General features: G+C 65.9%; 1 protein-coding gene across 3 annotated transcripts; it reads right to left on the bottom strand.

Moving 5' to 3' along the window:
- Positions 1-2,296: 2,296 nt before the first annotated feature.
- Positions 2,297-15,398, bottom strand: SLC17A9 (solute carrier family 17 member 9). Of its 3 annotated transcripts, XR_003901219.1 has the most exons (14): positions 15,200-15,398; positions 10,190-10,387; positions 9,703-9,842; positions 8,172-8,271; positions 6,997-7,127; positions 6,348-6,444; positions 6,043-6,139; positions 5,382-5,469; positions 4,465-4,499; positions 4,125-4,240; positions 3,856-3,911; positions 3,684-3,713; positions 2,887-3,190; positions 2,297-2,785 (listed from the first exon to the last, which is right to left on the bottom strand). XR_003901219.1 is itself a non-coding variant. In XM_029918135.1 (13 exons), the coding sequence occupies exons 1-13, from the start codon at positions 15,259-15,261 to the stop codon at positions 3,027-3,029; spliced, it is 1,314 nt and encodes a 437-aa protein (XP_029773995.1). In that variant the 5' UTR covers positions 15,262-15,398; the 3' UTR covers positions 2,297-3,026. The 3 variants fall into 3 exon arrangements, 2 of the variants coding, with proteins under 2 accessions (XP_029773995.1, XP_029773996.1); XM_029918135.1 differs by having other exon boundaries at positions 2,297-3,190; XM_029918136.1 differs by lacking the exons at positions 4,465-4,499; positions 5,382-5,469 and having other exon boundaries at positions 2,297-3,190.
- Between the last annotated feature and the right edge of the window lie 530 nt (positions 15,399-15,928).

Here is a 15,928-nt window from a genome sequence, read left to right as displayed (position 1 = left end):
GGCCCAGAGAGGTGGGGGGCCGTTACCATGTTCATTACGTTCTTGAAATGGCCATTAAAGATCCTGCTTTAGAGAAACGAGGAGAAAGTGTCACTTGTGGTGACCACATGTGGGTGGGAGCTGAAGGGAAGGCACCAGGGCGCCTGCGTGGGGCTGTGGGGCTCTGAGGGCAGGACCCCAGGGAAGCCTGTGCCCCCTCCAGAGGGACACCTGGGGTCCAAGACCCCAGAGCCCCTGCTGCCTGCTTGCTCTGGTGGAGGATAGCCCCACCTGAGGACCCAGCACCCCCCAGAAGGGTTGGAGGGGACCAGCCCTGGAACCCTGCTTCTGCCAGCTACACTCCAGCGTCCAGTCACTGGGCAGCGTTCCCCAGCCCCCCAGCCCACCATCCGGTCCCTGCTGTGCCGTCCAGCCTCCTGCCTGCCCTCGCCGCCCTCGCCACTCGGTCCCCTGCACCTGGAACATCCTTCCAGCCTGGAGCTGAGGGGCAGGGCACCCGAGGACACAGGCACGGAGCAGCCCGCCCGCCGCCCCTCCCGCGGCTCCTCAGAGGCCGCTGGCCGGTGGACGCAGCCCTGTCAGGCGGCGCCCTCTGTTGGCCGGCTGCGGTGACAGCGGCCTGGGCCTCTAGAGGCGCCTCCAGACCCGGTCGCAGGGACGCACATCGCACCCCCAGCGAGCAAGCGCCAAGCCCGGTTGCGTGTGAGGTGCAGGAGGCTCGAGGGGCCCTACGTTCCTGCCTCTGCTGCTGCCAGACCTCGGTCTCCCTCCGCACCGGGACCTGCCAAGGCCTTCGACAGTGTAGGGACAGAGCCTGTGAGGGGCAGATAACACAGGGCTGGGCTCCCCCGGCTGCCCCCGCTGCACCGCCCTCTGCCAGCAGCACCCTCCCCGCCAGCAGCCATTTCTCCCAGGCCCTGCAGCCCTGGCGAAGCTCAACGCTGGCCTTGGGAAGGGTTCCCAACACCGCATCTGGGGTGGCATCCCAGACCAGGAACGGTGGCACGGGGAAGGGGGGCGGGGGGGCGGGTCTGTCTGCTGGGCACCAGGCCTCTGTCCCCAAATCCCACTCCCCAGCCTCCCTCCTCTGACTCGACAGAGGGGACTGAGTGAGACCCGATATGGCGTCTGGGGGGCCTGGGGCCTCAGTTCACGTGCTGTATCTTGGTTCTCCTTGTGAGAAACCCACCCTTGCCTCCTGCGTCCTGTGTTCCTTCAGGAGCTCAGGGTCTGAGACCCTCAAAGGCTGAGTGACCACGGGAAGGGCCACCTCCCTGCTTACACTCTGGGGAGCTCACAGCTTGCTGTGGGTTACAGATAAAGGTGTTAAAGGCATTATCCCAACAGCCAAAGGTAGAAACAAGCCAGGCCCCTGTCTGCAGACCAGGGCACGAGCACCTGTGGTCCCTGCGCGTGCTGGACGGTCACCCACCTGCAAAAAGGAAGGACTGGCTGACACCGGCTACGACGTGCCTGGGCCTCACGGACACGCCGCTGAGCAACATCAGCCAGTCCCTGAAGGACAGATACTGCAGGACTCCACTCACTTCTGTGATGGGCCTGGAGCCGCCGTCACACCCGTTGGGACAGGACGTGGATGGTGGGCCCTGGGGGCTGGGTGGGGGGTGTTGTCTAAAGAAGACAGACTTCCCGTTTGGGAAGGTGCAAGATTCTGGAGGCGGTGGGTGGGGACGGCCGCGCAGCAGTGCGAATGCGCTGACACCCTGCGCCGCAGACCTGGGCTCGCGGTCCGGGAGCTGCGCCGTGTCCGGTGCCACAGGGCACCCGCCGCGGAGGCTCCTCCTCCACCAGGGTCGCTGGGCAAACCCTCCAGCAGAGCAAACGCGAAGGCCTTTGGGAAAAATGAGCACGCCCCAGGCATTTCCACGCCGCCTCCAGCGCATTTCTACCCCCTCCCTCGCGCCCCTGCACATCCGCCTCGACCTTCGTCCCTGCAAACGTGTCTGCTCTCGGGGCTGCCCTGACCACCATCTGCAACACGCTGCTGGCTTCCTGCGGTGAGCCCAGCAAGGCTTTCCTACCTGTTTGTTCTTCTTAAAAAAGGAGGATTGGGGGCCGGGAGGGCTCAGTCGGTTGAGTGTCTGACTCCTGATTTCAGCTCAGGTGATGATCTCACAGTTCGTGGGATCAAGCCCCGCATCAGGCTCTGGGCTGACAGCACAGACCCTGCTTATGATTCTCTCTCCCCCACCTCTCTGCCCCTCCCCTGCTCACTCAAAAACTCACTCTCTCTCGAAATGAATGAAAAGCTTCAGAATAAATAAATACAGGAAGGTTAATACACTCTTCTTTCCCAGTTTAATAGCCATCATTTGAATAAGTCTGGTGCCATCTCTCCACATTCTTAGTTTTTCTACATACACGTCTTGCAGAATCTATTACAAACTCATGAGACCAGTTCCTCACGATGAGAGAGAGAAGGACAAGGTGGGAGGGCTCCCTGCTCCCCAGAAGCATCCCTGGCAGAGAAGGATGCCGAGGGGGATCCCCAGAGATGAGCCCCCCAACAGACTCCATCGGAGCCGCCATTATGGCCCAGGGCATGGTGGTCCCTGAGGACAGGAGGTGAGGCCAGGAGCCGGTGCTGGTTGTCATGACGGGAGCTGTCACCGAGGAGGTGGGGGCCAGCTGCTAAACGCCCGCAGTGCGCAGGACAGCCCCCCAGGAAGAATGATCTGGCCCCAAGGGCCAAGAAGCAAAGCAGAGCAGGTCTGAGGGGAAGAGTCCAGTCGCCGGTGCCCCCACCCCGTGACCACGTGGGCACCTGCGTGGAACAGACTGTCTGTAATAACGCAGCTGCGACTAAAACTACCAGCCCCACTCACCCCTGCCAGCCCGCAAGCCTCAAGGGGAGGGCACGATCACCTCAGTGGCAGGTGGAGAGATGGAGGCCGCCCAGGTTGCCGGGCTCGGCTGGGACCCGCCCCGCTCTGCTCACACACCCGGGATCGGGTCACCCCGAGCCGGGCGGCACTGGGTCGGCAGGGAACCGTCAGGCACGGCGGCTAGAGGGCCTCGTGGGTGGGGCTCAGGTCCACCCGCTGGGCTTCTCCAAACAGCAGAAAGGTGCACAGCCCCAGGCCGTTGACGGCAGCCACCATGTTGAACGTGGACGTCCAGGAGCCCGTGGTCTCAATGAGGTAGCCTCCCAGGCACACGCCCACGACACCTGCAGCAGACAGGGGCAGGCAGGGTGGTCCTGGGGGAGGAGGAGGGACTGGGCTGGGCCACCAGGAGGGGAAGCCAGGCGTGGCCCCGGGGGACAGAAGCCGAACTCAGGTGTCCAAGCCGCAGAGCCCGGGGAGGGCCGGCCTCAGAGGGCCTGAGAGGGCCAGACGCTTCACAGGCTGGCCACTCACAGGTCCTCCGTGGGGAGTGAGCTCCATGTTATCATCCAGCCACTCAACCCCTGGAACCTGGACCTTGAGGGTCTGACTCGCATCTGTGGGTCAAGTGGGGGCTGGGCACCCGCCATCAAAAAAGTGCGCACTGTGGGAAGCGGCTGTGTTCTCGCCCCAGACCAGCTCCAGGGCCTCATCCCCCTCTGCTCTGACCCTGTGGGACCCTGGATGGCACCGTGCCCCCCTGCAGGGCTAAGGGGCTGGCGTGGCGGGAAGGCTCAGGGGCCGGGCAGCCAGGAGACGCCCCATCCCGCCTCTCACCTGCCAAGGCTCCGGCTGTGTTGGCCACACCTGTTATGGAGACAAATCATGGGCTTGGGTCACAGCAGGCCCTCACCCAGGGGCAGCCCCTGGGGGCGGGAGCAGCTCAGGGCCGGGCCAGCGCCGCCTGGGTGGGGGCCCCTCCTCTCCGAACAAAGCCTGCAGCTCTCACCGAACAGAAAGCCGGCGCAGGACGGCGCCAGGTCCTGGATGTTGACGGAAACGCCACTGTGGGAAAGAGAAAGGGAGGTGGGCGACTTCCCGCAGGACAGCCTCCACCTGTGGAGCCTGGCGCTGGTCCTCTGAGCACCCGAGGGCTAGAAACTGCCACGCGGGCACGCGGAGCCCAGCCCAGGCGGGGCCTGCCCACCGCAGCAGGGCACTCAGCCACGCCAGGCCGTGCCAGGGTGCCCGCTGGTGGGTGCGGCGCCGGGCCCTCACCTGTGGTTGAACGTCTGCAGGCCGATGGAGGCTGATGCGAACACCACAGATTTACAGAAGCTCGAGGTGTGCCCCAAACACAGGGCAAACACGCTGGACAGGCCGAGGCCCACGACCTGCGGGAGAGAGGATTGGTGCTGGCTGGCAGGGTCGGTGGGGAGAGCCCCTCCCAGGCCTGCCCAGGGTCACAGCTGGGAGGAGGGCCTCAGGTCAGCCAAGCCGGCCCCCAGCGCTGACCTGGGGCACTTCCGAATGCTTCTGGGTCAAGAGACTGGGGGTCACAACCCTCAGGTCCCAGGAACAAGACAGGGGTGTCCAGAGAGATCACCCCCCTCCCTACCTGCATGAACTTCCGCACAGTGATGGTCCTGTAACCTGGGCAGAGGGGAGGGGTTCCCGTTGGCCCATTTGCGCTGAGCCACGGCCGCACCCTCGTGGGGTCCCAGCCCGCACGGCTGCAGAGGGGGAGCGGGAAGGGGAGGGAAGGGCCCTGGGCTCAAGGAGAGGGTGCCCCGGGTCCTTCGTGAGACATGTGCGCATACGTGCGAGAGCACACGCCTGCACTGGGCATCCTGTGTGCTGGGTGTGTGTGCACACATGTGCAAGTGTGTATGGGTGTGTGTGCCCTGCCTGGTGTCCTGTGTGCTGGGTGCTGGTGCACACATGTGTGAGTGTGTGTGAGCGTGTGTGCCTGCCTGGGCACCCTGTGGGCTGGGTGATGTGCACACATGTGCGAGTGGGTGTGAGTGCGTGTGCCCTGCCCGGGGTGTGCATCTAGAGGGTTCTCCTCAAGCAGACACACAGAAGGAAGGCCCCGTCCCTGGGATGGTTACACGCGTGTTTCTTCAAAGTCTCTACTTTTCCCTCAATGAGTGTGCAGCACTCCCTAACTAGGAAAGGACTAACGTCTAAGAATGCGTGTGCGTGTGTGTGCAGCGTGCGTGTCTGTGAGATCCTCGTACTCAGGCCTGTTTGCTGGGGTCCTGAGGTCGCACACACAGCCTCCCCCAACCTACAACCTCTGACCCCTCTGAGGACCAAGGAGCCCCACGGTCCGAGAAGGACTCGGGTCCTCTCCCTGCGCCCCACCCCCTTGGGGAAGCTGAGGCTGAGGTGGTCGGGGCCCCACTCTCAAAGCGAGGTCCAGGGGTTGAGGCCCCCTACCATCGCTGTAGTGCCCCCAGGAGGGAGTGGCCCCGTCCACTCCAGTGTGGCAAAGCGGGGTTGGCTCCTGGCAGCCCTTCCCCCCAGGCTCACCCTGACTGATGAGATGGTCAGAGAGGAGCCCGCTGAACAGGCTGGCAGGGATGGCCACCAGCCAGGGCACCACGTTGAAGACCCAGCCCTGCAGGGAAGAGGGAGGCCTCAGAGGGGAGGCGCCTGGCCACCTGGGAGAGGTGGCACAGGTCAGTGGTTGCCACGTCCCCTGATGCCCAGTAAGTCTGTCCCGGCCCACAGGCTGGGCTCCTGGGCTCGAGGGCCTCCCTAACCCCGCCCTCCCCCGACCCTGGCCAAACTCCAGGTCCAGGAGCACTGTCTCCCTGCAGGCCGAGTCTCCCTCGTGGCCCCCCGCACCATGACTGGGCCAAGCAGGGGGGGCACAGGTGCACAGGGTCCTGGTCACCAGACGGGGAGGGTGGCCGGACGGTGGGGTGGAGTGGGCCACGCTGACCGGCAGGTCACACCCTGCCTGTCACGACCCTCACTTAGCCGGATCTGGGAAACACCACGCACAGGCCATCAGCTGAGCTCTGGGGTAGGGCTCTGCTCTGCACAGGGCCCGTCCTGGGAGCGGGCCTGCACTAGACCAGAGGTGCCGACCTTGAGCACAGGTGACGTCAGCCGGGGGCCAAGAGCCCCTGTGGGGCCAGAAGCAACACTGTGTGCCCCTCACCGCGCGCCAGGGCGGCCCGCCCACCTTGGAGCTGGGGAACGTCTCCTTGAAGAAGGTGGGCAGCCAGGAGAGGAGGATGAAGAAGGAGCACGCGGACGACAGCTGGGAGGAGACGGCGGCCCTGTTGTGGGGGGAGGGCCGGGCTCAGGGTCCACGCGCCCGCCCCGCACACCAGGGAGGCCCCTGTGAGCCCCCGGGGGCCTGAGGGTGCGGAGCCCAGGAGCCGGGGGTGGACCCAGGCCCGCGTAGGCTCGGGGAACACCCCAGATCCGCCGGGCTCGTCCCCGCGCCCCCCTGCCCCACGCCGCGGCCCCGAGGCGCCGGCTCACCACACAGAGGGCTTCCGGAAGAGCTGTCTCCAGGGCACTTTGGTGCGCCTGGACACCCGCAGGCCCCTCGCCAGAACGCCCAAGGCCAGGAGGAGATCTGAGGGGACAGGCAGTTTCCACATGAAAGCTACTCAGAATCGGGGTGCAGCATCTACTCGCAACAGATCGGCTCCTGGGGGGCAGCTCTGGGGCCGGTGCCCCACAGCCCTGCAGCCCGGCTGGCCACCCTGGGCGCCACCGCACCGTTCTCCCTGCCCGCACCGTGGGCTGTCAGCATTTGAGGGAGTTTGGACAGACTTCCTGGGTCCTTCCCCCACCCTCCGATCCCTGAAGCCCCACTTCCTGTCATCTTTAGACCGACGGCCCCTGCCAGCTGCCGGTCCCTGCGTGCCCGCTTCTTCCTTGGGCACGGCTCTCAGGCCTGAACCTGGGCAGAGCCAGTCCGAGAACCGGCACTTTCCTCAGGCTCTGGACTAGAGGATGCTTTTCCAGACCGGGCCACGCTGCAGCCCAGGCTCCCACTGAGTGGGCGCTGCTCAGCAGGTGAGCTGGGTGGGTGTTCAGCGGCCGCTTGGCGGGCCGGGCGCCAGGCCCTGGCCCCCACCCCGGGCAGCCGCGTCTGCCGGCCACCCCCGCCTGGCGCGGTTACCTTTTTCGCTCAGCAGGTACCTGTACACATAGCACACCCACAGCAGGGTGAGTCCGCCGGAGAGGTAGAAGACGCTTGGCCAGCCACACCAGTCCAGCAGCAGGGAGCCCACGGCCCCCGTCACCAGCGTCCTGGAAGACAGACAGCAGTGTGGCCGTGACCCTGAGCCCCACTGGGGCAAGGCGGCGCCTCTGGGCATGACCCGGCATGACCTCCTGGCCAGGAAAGCAGCTGCCCCCTCGGGGTGTATTTTGTGAAACATTTGGAGCGTGCAGGGGGACTCGCAGATGCCTCGGTGCCCAGGGGACGTGGGCACAGCCATGCAGCTGTGCCACGGCACGAGGGCCCTCCGTTGCTCTAACTTCTAGCTTCCAGGCCTTCGAGTTGGCCTCCAAGACGTCTAAACGCAGATGCAGGAGAAGCAGGCACAAAGCCCGATGCCCTGCGGATCCTTCTCTTCCGCAGGCCCGGCCTGCCCCCTGCCGAGCCAGGACGTTAAAGGAGAAAACAGAGGGCCAGCAGGCCTGAGGGGTGGCGCCTCCCCCCCCAGCCTCCATTTCCCTATCTGTGTAGTGGGCAGACTGTCTGCCATGCCTCTCAGCCTAAGACCCAGGCCCAGGATGCCCGGTGAGGCGAGACTTCAGAAAGACCGCACACGCTTCCCTGTGAGTGTGCCCCGCACGGCGGATCCAGAGGTCTGTCCCACCGGGTGCTCGGGCTGCCCCGGGGGCTGCTCCAGCCCCACAGGCAGCCCCCCCGTGCTCTGACCTCTTGCCTGCTTCTGGCAGCGGGGAAGTGAGGCACCTGAGCCCCGGGCAGGGAAGCCCCGTCAGGACAGCAACATGTCCCTTGCCCCCGAGCGCGGCCCCGCGCAGGAGCGCAGGCACAGGGCTTTCACGTCTGGACCCTGTCGCACGCTCCCCAGGGCGGCACAGGTCGGCTCTCACCTCGGGACAGCACCCCCTCAGGCTTCCTCAGGTCGGACCAAAAACTCCGCGCCCCAGGCGCCAGAGCCGCAACCACACCGCCTGCCCTGGGGACAGGACATGCCCAAGGGGGTCCCCACAGCACAGAAGAGCCGACCGGCACCACCCCGACTGCAATCGTGCCCACGTGGCCTGCCCCCACTGAGGCCCACGCCCTCTGTGCCCTGGTCTCCCAGCGCCTGGACTCACCCAACTTGGGACCCGGCCCCCACGGCGCTGTAGGTGAAGGCTCGTTCACTCTCTCGTACCTTCTGGGACAGCAGGCTGGTCAGCGCCGGGAAGTAGACCCCTGAAACAAGCAGAGAGCTGGGGCCAGGGCGGGGGCCAGACCGGGAGCCGCTCTGGGAGGCTCCCCCGGGGGCCAGCAGGCCCGGGCTCCGAGCGCCCGTCAGCTGAAGACCCTCAGCGGGGGGACGGTGTGCTCAGGGTCGTGCCACAGGGCAGCTCTGGGGACAACTGGGTCTGAGCCGGGACTCCTGCCACACCGTCTAGAGTCCTGGTGTGCACACGCATTCTCATGCACACTCACAATGCTCGCGCACACACGGTTACACACTCACACACTCACACGGGCACGTGCATACTCGCACACATTTGCACACGCGGTGCACGTGCAGCTGTCGAGACCCGAGCAGCCCTGTGGTGCCATAGGGCCCGGATGTGTCATTGTCCTCCAGCCACACGAGGTGCCACTGCAGGAAGGTAGAGGAACCTTGGGACCTCTCTATGTTTCTTTTCAACTTCCTAGGAATCTACAATTATTGCGAAACCTAATTTTTAAAAAAAGGGATGAGGACTCTCGCCTGTTGTGCTGTGCTTTTCTCTCAAAGTACCGGGAAAAGCCAAGAGGAGGTGAGACGGGCCCGGCCTTCTCATCAGGGCCCGGCCCTCAGCCCACACCAACGCCAGTCACCCAGACGGACTGCTGCCCCTTAAGTCCTCAGCACAGGCCACGGCCAAACCTCCCAGCTCCCTGGAAGACGGGGAAATGGCCAGAGCTGAGGGCCACCGGGCTGGACACCCAGAAATGCCAGCCATGGTACTGGCCGCACGCCACTTGTGCAGCACTGGGGTGAATTCACGGGAGCTCAGGAGCCAGACTGTCCGGGGTGCGGACCCGAGGGGTTGGCCCAGAAGTAGGGAGAGGCTACGTCCAGACGTGGGTCCTGGAGGCTGCAGCCAGGGGCAGCCTCTGCACAGCAGCACACAGGAATTCAGCATGTCCCCACTGCTCCAGTGGCCAGGGGCGCTAACGGTCACTGTGTGGCCAGCTGGCTGCCACCCACGTCCCTGGAGTAGACTTTTTGGCAGAGGAGGGCATCTGACATCAGAATGTGCCAGACTTCGTAGTGTTTCTAGAACAGGGACAGTGCTTCAGCACTTCAACCAACCAGTCCCCACAGGGAAGGGCAGCAGAGAGCTGGTGGCCGGCAGAGGCGGGGCAGGGGGCGGGCCTCGTGCCCCCTGCCCGCCCACCATGCTGGAGGCTCCCGGGGCCTCGTCAGCAAGCACACAGGGACCTCCTCTGAGTTAAGGCACACGGCACGCGGGAGCACGCCCGAGTGCACACACACGCACCCACCAGCACGGACACCTCCACGCGTCCACGTGTCCATGTGTGTGTGCACGCACGCATATACAGCACGTGGGCACTCGCCTTGCCTCGCATGAGCGCGAGGGGCCACGCTGGGACCACGGAGGGGAGCGGCGAGAGCCCCACCTTGGAGCAAGCCCGTGAGGATGCGTGCGCAGGTCATGAAGAGCAGGTGGGCGCTGCCTAGGCGGGCGAGCAGCGGGGTGGCGGCGGTGATGCAGCCCCAGGCCGAGGCGGACAGCAGGATGACCTTCTCGCCCCCGATCCTGGAGGACGAGAGGACCGTGACGCGAGCCGGGCAGGGAGAGAAGATCCTGCCTGGAGGAGCCTGGCCAGCGCCTGCTCCACGCCCAGCTCTGAGCGCTGCTGACTCGCCCTCCTCTGCAGAGGGGTGGAGGGTGAGGGCACAGGCCCCGCCTGCCCCTCTGTCCCCAGCAAGCCCCCCAGGTAAGCACCCCGAGGGGAGCTGTGTGCCTGCCCCCCCACCTCCGCCATGCCCCTCGGTTCCCCCAGCTGATGCCCTGCTCCGGGCCAGGCCTGTCCCCATGCTCATTCTGCAGGAGCCACCTCCCCTCCGCCCCGGGGCAGCCCGCACGGGGAGCAGGGTGGTTACCGGTCCCCCAGGTGGCCGCCCACCACCTGAGTCAGGCAGTAGCCCCAGAAGAAGCTGCTGAGCACGACGCCAGCTTCCTTCTTGTTCCAGCCGAAGTCCTGGCTCATGGAGACGGCGCACACGGGCGCGCTGACGCGGGCGCAGTACAGCAGGCACGTGCCCAGCAGCAGCGTCCCCGTCCACGCCTGGCACTCGGGCCTGTGGGACAGGAGGGACTGAGTCAGGCCCAGGAGGGGCCGCCCTTCGAACACCTAAGTCCAGATCTGTTGGCTGCTGGCGCACAGGCAGATGCGAGGAGCAAGCCACTCGCCGCGGCGGAGCCCAGGATCGGCCGGAGGCTGGAGGGGGTGCTTGGCTGGGCCCACAGCCAGGATCTGCGCCCCCACTTCCCACAAGGCCAGGGGGCCCCAGGAAGGCAGCCGGGCAGGAGCAGACAGCTTAAGAACCCGCCCAGGAGACTCTGGCTGAAAGGGGGCTCTCACGGTGGGGGTGGGGCCACTGCAGGGAGGGAGCAGGACAGCGGGTCTCCGAAGGGTCCCCAGGAAAGCTGTGTCTGCCCAGCAGGTGGTGCTGGGGGTCAGCAAGGGGAGACAGTGCTGTGGGGGTGGTCGGCCCTTCCAGAAACCCGGGCTGAGGTGAGGCAGCCTGGCTGCCTAGGAAGTCGCCAGACAGGGGTCCACAGAGGGCCGGTCCTCAAAACCCCTGGCCAGTGCTCCCTGACTGCCCCTGAGACCAAGGGAAGTGAGAAACGGCCGCCGCCAGCAGCTGGGGTCCCCGTGCCCGTGGGGTCCCGCGTGGGGTCCCGGGGCGTCGAAACAAACCTCAGAAAGCTGAGCAAATCCGCTTTTGTTGGTAGTTTTGTGTGGACACAGATTCGCGGGCGGGACAAAGGCAGGACCCTGACAGATGGGGGGCTGAGGGGACCCCAGACTCCCTTCACGTGGCTCTGTAAACTGGGGTCTGTCCTCAGAGACAACGTTACTTTTAAACAACGGAGGGGGGCAGCCGTGGGCACCAGCTGTGGGCACAGGAGGCCCGAGGGGCGGGGGTGCGCCGGTGACTCGTGGAGTCCTGTGCGGAGGGAGGGGGGTCAGAGAGTGCAGGAGCTCTGGAGCAGCCCTGCGGGGCCCCATCCCGCGCGGGGCACACACACCAGGAACCCCCTCGGCGGGTGTGAGAAGACAGGCCCGTTGGCACGGACTCCCCGACCTGGAGCAGGGCCTAGCTTGCTGGGAGAAGTCAGGGCCGCGTCCTCCCAGCAGCAGGGGCCGCTGACCCCGGGAGCGGCCCCGGGGGCTGGTCAGGGCAGCGGGGCTCTCCCCCAGCCCTCCGCGTGCCCCGCTGCGGCGGGGCTGTGTGCACAGAACAAGAGGACCAGGCCTCTTCCTCCCTCCGTGTCCTCCATGAAGAAGGGCTCATGCCTGTGACACTGCCTCCTTCATGGGTGAGTAAACAGCAGGGTGACCAGCAAGTTCCCGATGTCCCAACAAGGAGTCATTGTGACCAGGCCACTGTGTCCACCTCCTCTGGCTGGCGTTTCCACGTGGGTCTGCCCCCCGTCACAAACCGCAGTGCCCTTTTCCACGGTCCGGGAGGAGGCAGCCCTCCCATGTCCCCAGCCCGCTGAGTGGCCCCACCGTGGGCGCCCTGGGGCTGCTCCTGGCTGCTGCCCTCCACAGCCGAGGAGCCACTGCCCCCAGAGAGGCTGCGGGGCCCTGCAGTCCCGCCAGCAGAGACGGCCGATTTGAGGTTCGACACTATCGCTCAGGGGCTTGGGGTGAATGAGTCCGAGTTCCGGCAGCCTGGCCTCCGGCCCCGACAGACCCCTGTCTGTAGGCCAGGCCCCCACTGAGGCTTAGGGATTCCAGTTCCAAAGTGCCATCCAGTTCCAGATGGGGCTCATGGTGTGGGGCATTAAAGAAGACTCTGTCGGGGCCCTGGCATGACGCAGGGAACCCCATCCCTTCCCTGGGCTGGTTTCCCCAGGGGTGCAGAAGACAGGGTGCTCTGGACCATGGACCTCAAGCTGGGCCTCTGGATGCCGGAGGGGTGGGGCGCATGGAACTTCAGGGCGCCCTTCTGTGGCCATCTGCTTTTATATACCGGAGTCAGTGGGAAATCAGGTCCCGTGCTAAAAATATCCCTGTTGTGTAATTCCAGAAGCCAGATGCTAGACTTGCTTTGGCTGAGGCCGGGCAGGGGGGCGGGGTGCTCCACTTGGAAACTGCCCTGTGACCCTGGTCGTCATGCCCCCACCCCCACTTCCAGGTTCCTAGAACGTTACTGGGATGATTCAGGAGTCCGGACACGGGGGACAGCCTCACAGACCCAGGGTCCAACGGCCTCCCCTGCTTGGGAGGGGCGGAGCCCTGGACAGCTCAGCGGCTGTCCCTCTGGGCCCCAAACGCTCGTTTTCTTTCTGGAACTGAAGGCCATGGGGTGGAGGCAGGGGCAGGCATCCACAAGGCTGACCAGCACACAGGTGGCACCCGGTCAGTGACCACAGGACATGGGACACGGAGCCGCTAGTGGGGCACACCACCTCAGGCTCGGGCACCCATCCCCTCTGGGGTTCCAAACCTGAAGATGACACCCTGAATGTCTTCCCGACGCTCATCCCTGGGACTTAACAGCAGGTGCCCTGCGAGCACCCCACATAGTCCTCTCTCCCACCCCAGCTTTCCAGCCCAGGGGCAGCGGGCCTGTTGGGGACATTGCTCCTTCTGAGCAAACAGTCCCACTGGCCTTACTGGGGAGGCACAGCAAACAGTCCAAACTGCCCATCTGAGTCAGTGCAGCTGGCCTGGCCCGGCCGGTGGCAGCCACGGACCATCTGGGGGCAAGTGTGCTCTGCAGCACCGCCACAGCCTCCGGGTGCCCCGTTCCGGGGGAGGCCCACAGTGCTCCCCCGCCCCGAGCTGCTGCAAGCGTGTGTGCACTGCCCGGGAGCACCAGGAGGATGCGGGCGTGGGAGCAAAAGTTTCAACGCTCCACAGACAGCCAGGGTCCAAAGGTGACTTCGGAACGCACCTTATTCCCCTCTGTGGTCGGAGCAGTGGGGGGCCACCTGCACCCAGAGTGGACTGTGCCCCCAGCACGCCCACCTGGCCCCCTGCACTGGTGACCCCGAGAGCCTGGCTGTGTTTGCTCTCTGGGCGAGAAGTCCAGTTAGAAACTGGACGGCCGGCTGAGGCTGACCCACTCTGGGAGGCTGGCGGGCACCTGCAATACGGTGCTGCCCCCGGGCCTCCAGGCCAGCAGCCTGCTCTGAGCTTGTGCAGGGCAGGGTGCCGTCTGCTACCTCCCTGGGCCCCAGAGGCCCCCACGGCCCAGTCCCTGCGCTGGGGGCAATGCCAGCTGGGCAGGCAGAGGTACTTCCTCTCCAGCGGCTGGGGAGACAGAACAAGGAAGTCTGGCTGGACTCGGCAGCCCAGACACGGACTTGGACCCTGCGGGTGGCTGTTCGGGAACCCAGAGGCCGTGGCAGGAGGGGACAGGAAAGCTTCTTCCTGCCACTGTGACCGGCCCTGAGCCTCAGGCCCGCACCCCCAGCTCATCAGAATGCTTCCTATGACCCTTCTAGCACCTTCTGCTTCCTGCCAATGGCCCCTGTGCATGAGGAGGATCCATGGCTGAGCAAATACGTGGTCACGTGGCCCCTCGATTCAGAAAAGGGAAATTTGCCTCCACCCCTGCCTCCCAGGGCCCACAGGGCAGACACGTGGTTGTCGACGCAGAGGGCACACAGGGTGGGCAGCCAGAAACAGCCATACTTACTGTGAGGGATTACGGGTGGACTTGTCCCCTGAACCCAGGCACACCCAGGACCCCACAGACCCTCCAAAACTCCAGGCTGCCCGCGTGCCAAGGGCACAGAGCAGTCCCAGAGGGAGGCAGTTAAGGCTGAGCCAGCTAGAGCCACTGAAACATTACTGCAGAAGGAGTTTGCAGAACATTCTATAGCCCTGGGTCACAACCCTCTGCCACCGGGATCAGTACCTGAACCAGCACCCCGGTAACCAGGGCAGCGGGGAGGGGGGAGAGAGCGCGGCGGGTGCAGGGTGGCCCTGGACCCGGGCAGACACCGGCGCCAGTCCCCAGCTCAAGCAGATGCCCGGCGTGGGGGCCGGGTTCTGGGGCTCACGCGCTCCGTGGCCCCACCCACACCACTCTGCACGCCGTGTCCTGCGGGAAACTCCCAGCTTCTGAGTCAGCTTCTCTCCATCTTCCCCACTAGCTTTGCCTTCATTTTGCCCCAAGCTCGGGGACACCTCTTGGGACCCTTCCTGTGACCCTGTGCTGGGCGACAGCAGCAGGTCCCGAGGCCAGGCTCCCTGGGCACTTGGAGCTGGGCACGAACTGGCCTCAGAGTCCCAGGGGCCTGACGTGGGCCCGGCGTCCACAGAACCAGAGGCAGGGCTGCGCCTGGGTGGCCTGGGGGCTCCTCTGAGTTCCTGGCTGCTGTGTGTGTCACGGTCGTAAGCAGAGCCCCTGCCCTGGGGCTTTCTGCACGTGGCAGTGGATGTGGAAACAGTGTTTCCCCGAATGTGGACCCTGCCCCCCAACAGACCCCCCCACCCCTGTGGAGGCCTGTCCACAGCACTCAGCTGGCAGGTGGGGCCAGGACAGCCACCTGCCACGTCAGCTGAGCTGGATCTCAGGGCTGAGCGCACCGCAGGGGCTCCGGCTGGGAATGGGTGTGGTCCTACCTGGCAAAGTCACATCTAGGACTCGCAGCTGTGCCTGTGAGCTCCCTCTTCACCAGCCAGGACGACGCCCCCTTCCCCCAGGCAGGACTCCTGGGGTACCTCCTGTCTGCACAACCCCCAGGAGCCTGGAGAGCTCAAGGGGCTCCCGCTGGCCCTGGGGCTCGGCAGAAAGGAGGGGGTCCCGGGCTGGGTGCTGGTGCGTGGATCGCCCCAGGACGTCGGGAAGTGCGCGGCCCACAGGTGGAGAGAAGGTGCCTCGCCCCCTCCCCAAGCCGCCGTCCCGCCCCGCCTCTGGGCCCACCTGGACCACTGGGAGTCCTCAGGCCCGTCCCTGCGGGCCTCCTCCGGTGGTGGCGGCTGCATCGGGGGCAGCCGTCCGCGGGCGCAGAGCGTCCAGGTCGGGCGCCCGCCTCTCCGACCCACACGCGCAGCGCCGCCCAAGGCCACGTGTCAGTCCCGGCGGTGCTTCCTCCTAGGACGTGTCGCCCCCGAACCGACCGCCACCGCAGAGGGCGAGTGGGGCGGGGCACACATTCGGTCCCCGCCCCCCCCCTCCAGCTCCGGCTCCTGGGGCGGTGCGGGTGGGGAGGGCTGGGGCTCCCCGCGGCGGGCTGGGCGGGGCTGGCTCTGGAGGGCGGGGCCCCGGTGGTCCCCGCCCTTAGGCTCTGGTGTTGGACCGGTGCCAGTCTGTTAGGGGATGGTGGTGGTCCCCATGTCACACAGGGCTGAGGTCCCAAGTGACAGGTGGGGACAGTCTTCGCAGAATGCAAGGGCAGAGGACTCAAGGGCAGCCAGTGTGTAAGGTGGGTCTCTGGAGGTGGGCTCCAGCCCTGTCACCGGAGCAGCCTGCGCTGGGCAGCTGAGTGGGCAGCATCCACGAGGCAGGCCTCGGCGGATTGGGTCAGAGCCCCAAGGGTGTGCCGAGCATGGGGGCCTGGGTCCCCGGGGTCCTCTCAGTTGGAGGGGTGCTTTATGTGTCCTCATAAAGGACACAGCCAGCATGGACAGCAGTGGACGCCGGGACCCAACG

This window comes from Suricata suricatta, chromosome 12 (genome assembly GCF_006229205.1).
Source record: "Suricata suricatta isolate VVHF042 chromosome 12, meerkat_22Aug2017_6uvM2_HiC, whole genome shotgun sequence".
Classification (NCBI taxonomy): Eukaryota; Metazoa; Chordata; class Mammalia; order Carnivora; family Herpestidae; genus Suricata; species Suricata suricatta.
This window is presented reverse-complemented; position numbering and strand designations above follow the sequence as displayed.

What these genes read in the sequence shown, in the direction of transcription:
- SLC17A9 (XM_029918135.1), bottom strand. Translation starts at nt 15,261, where the DNA reads ATGCAGCCGCCACCACCGGAGGAGGCCCGCAGGGACGGGCCTGAGGAC. An exon ending in GGCGGCCACCTGGGGGACCG is followed by an intron (nt 9,843 to 10,189) that starts GTAACCACCCTG and finishes CTCGTCCTCCAG; the next exon opens with GATCGGGGGCGAGAAGGTCA. An exon ending in GTACCTGCTGAGCGAAAAAG is followed by an intron (nt 6,445 to 6,996) that starts GTAACCGCGCCA and finishes CTGTCCCCTCAG; the next exon opens with ATCTCCTCCTGGCCTTGGGC.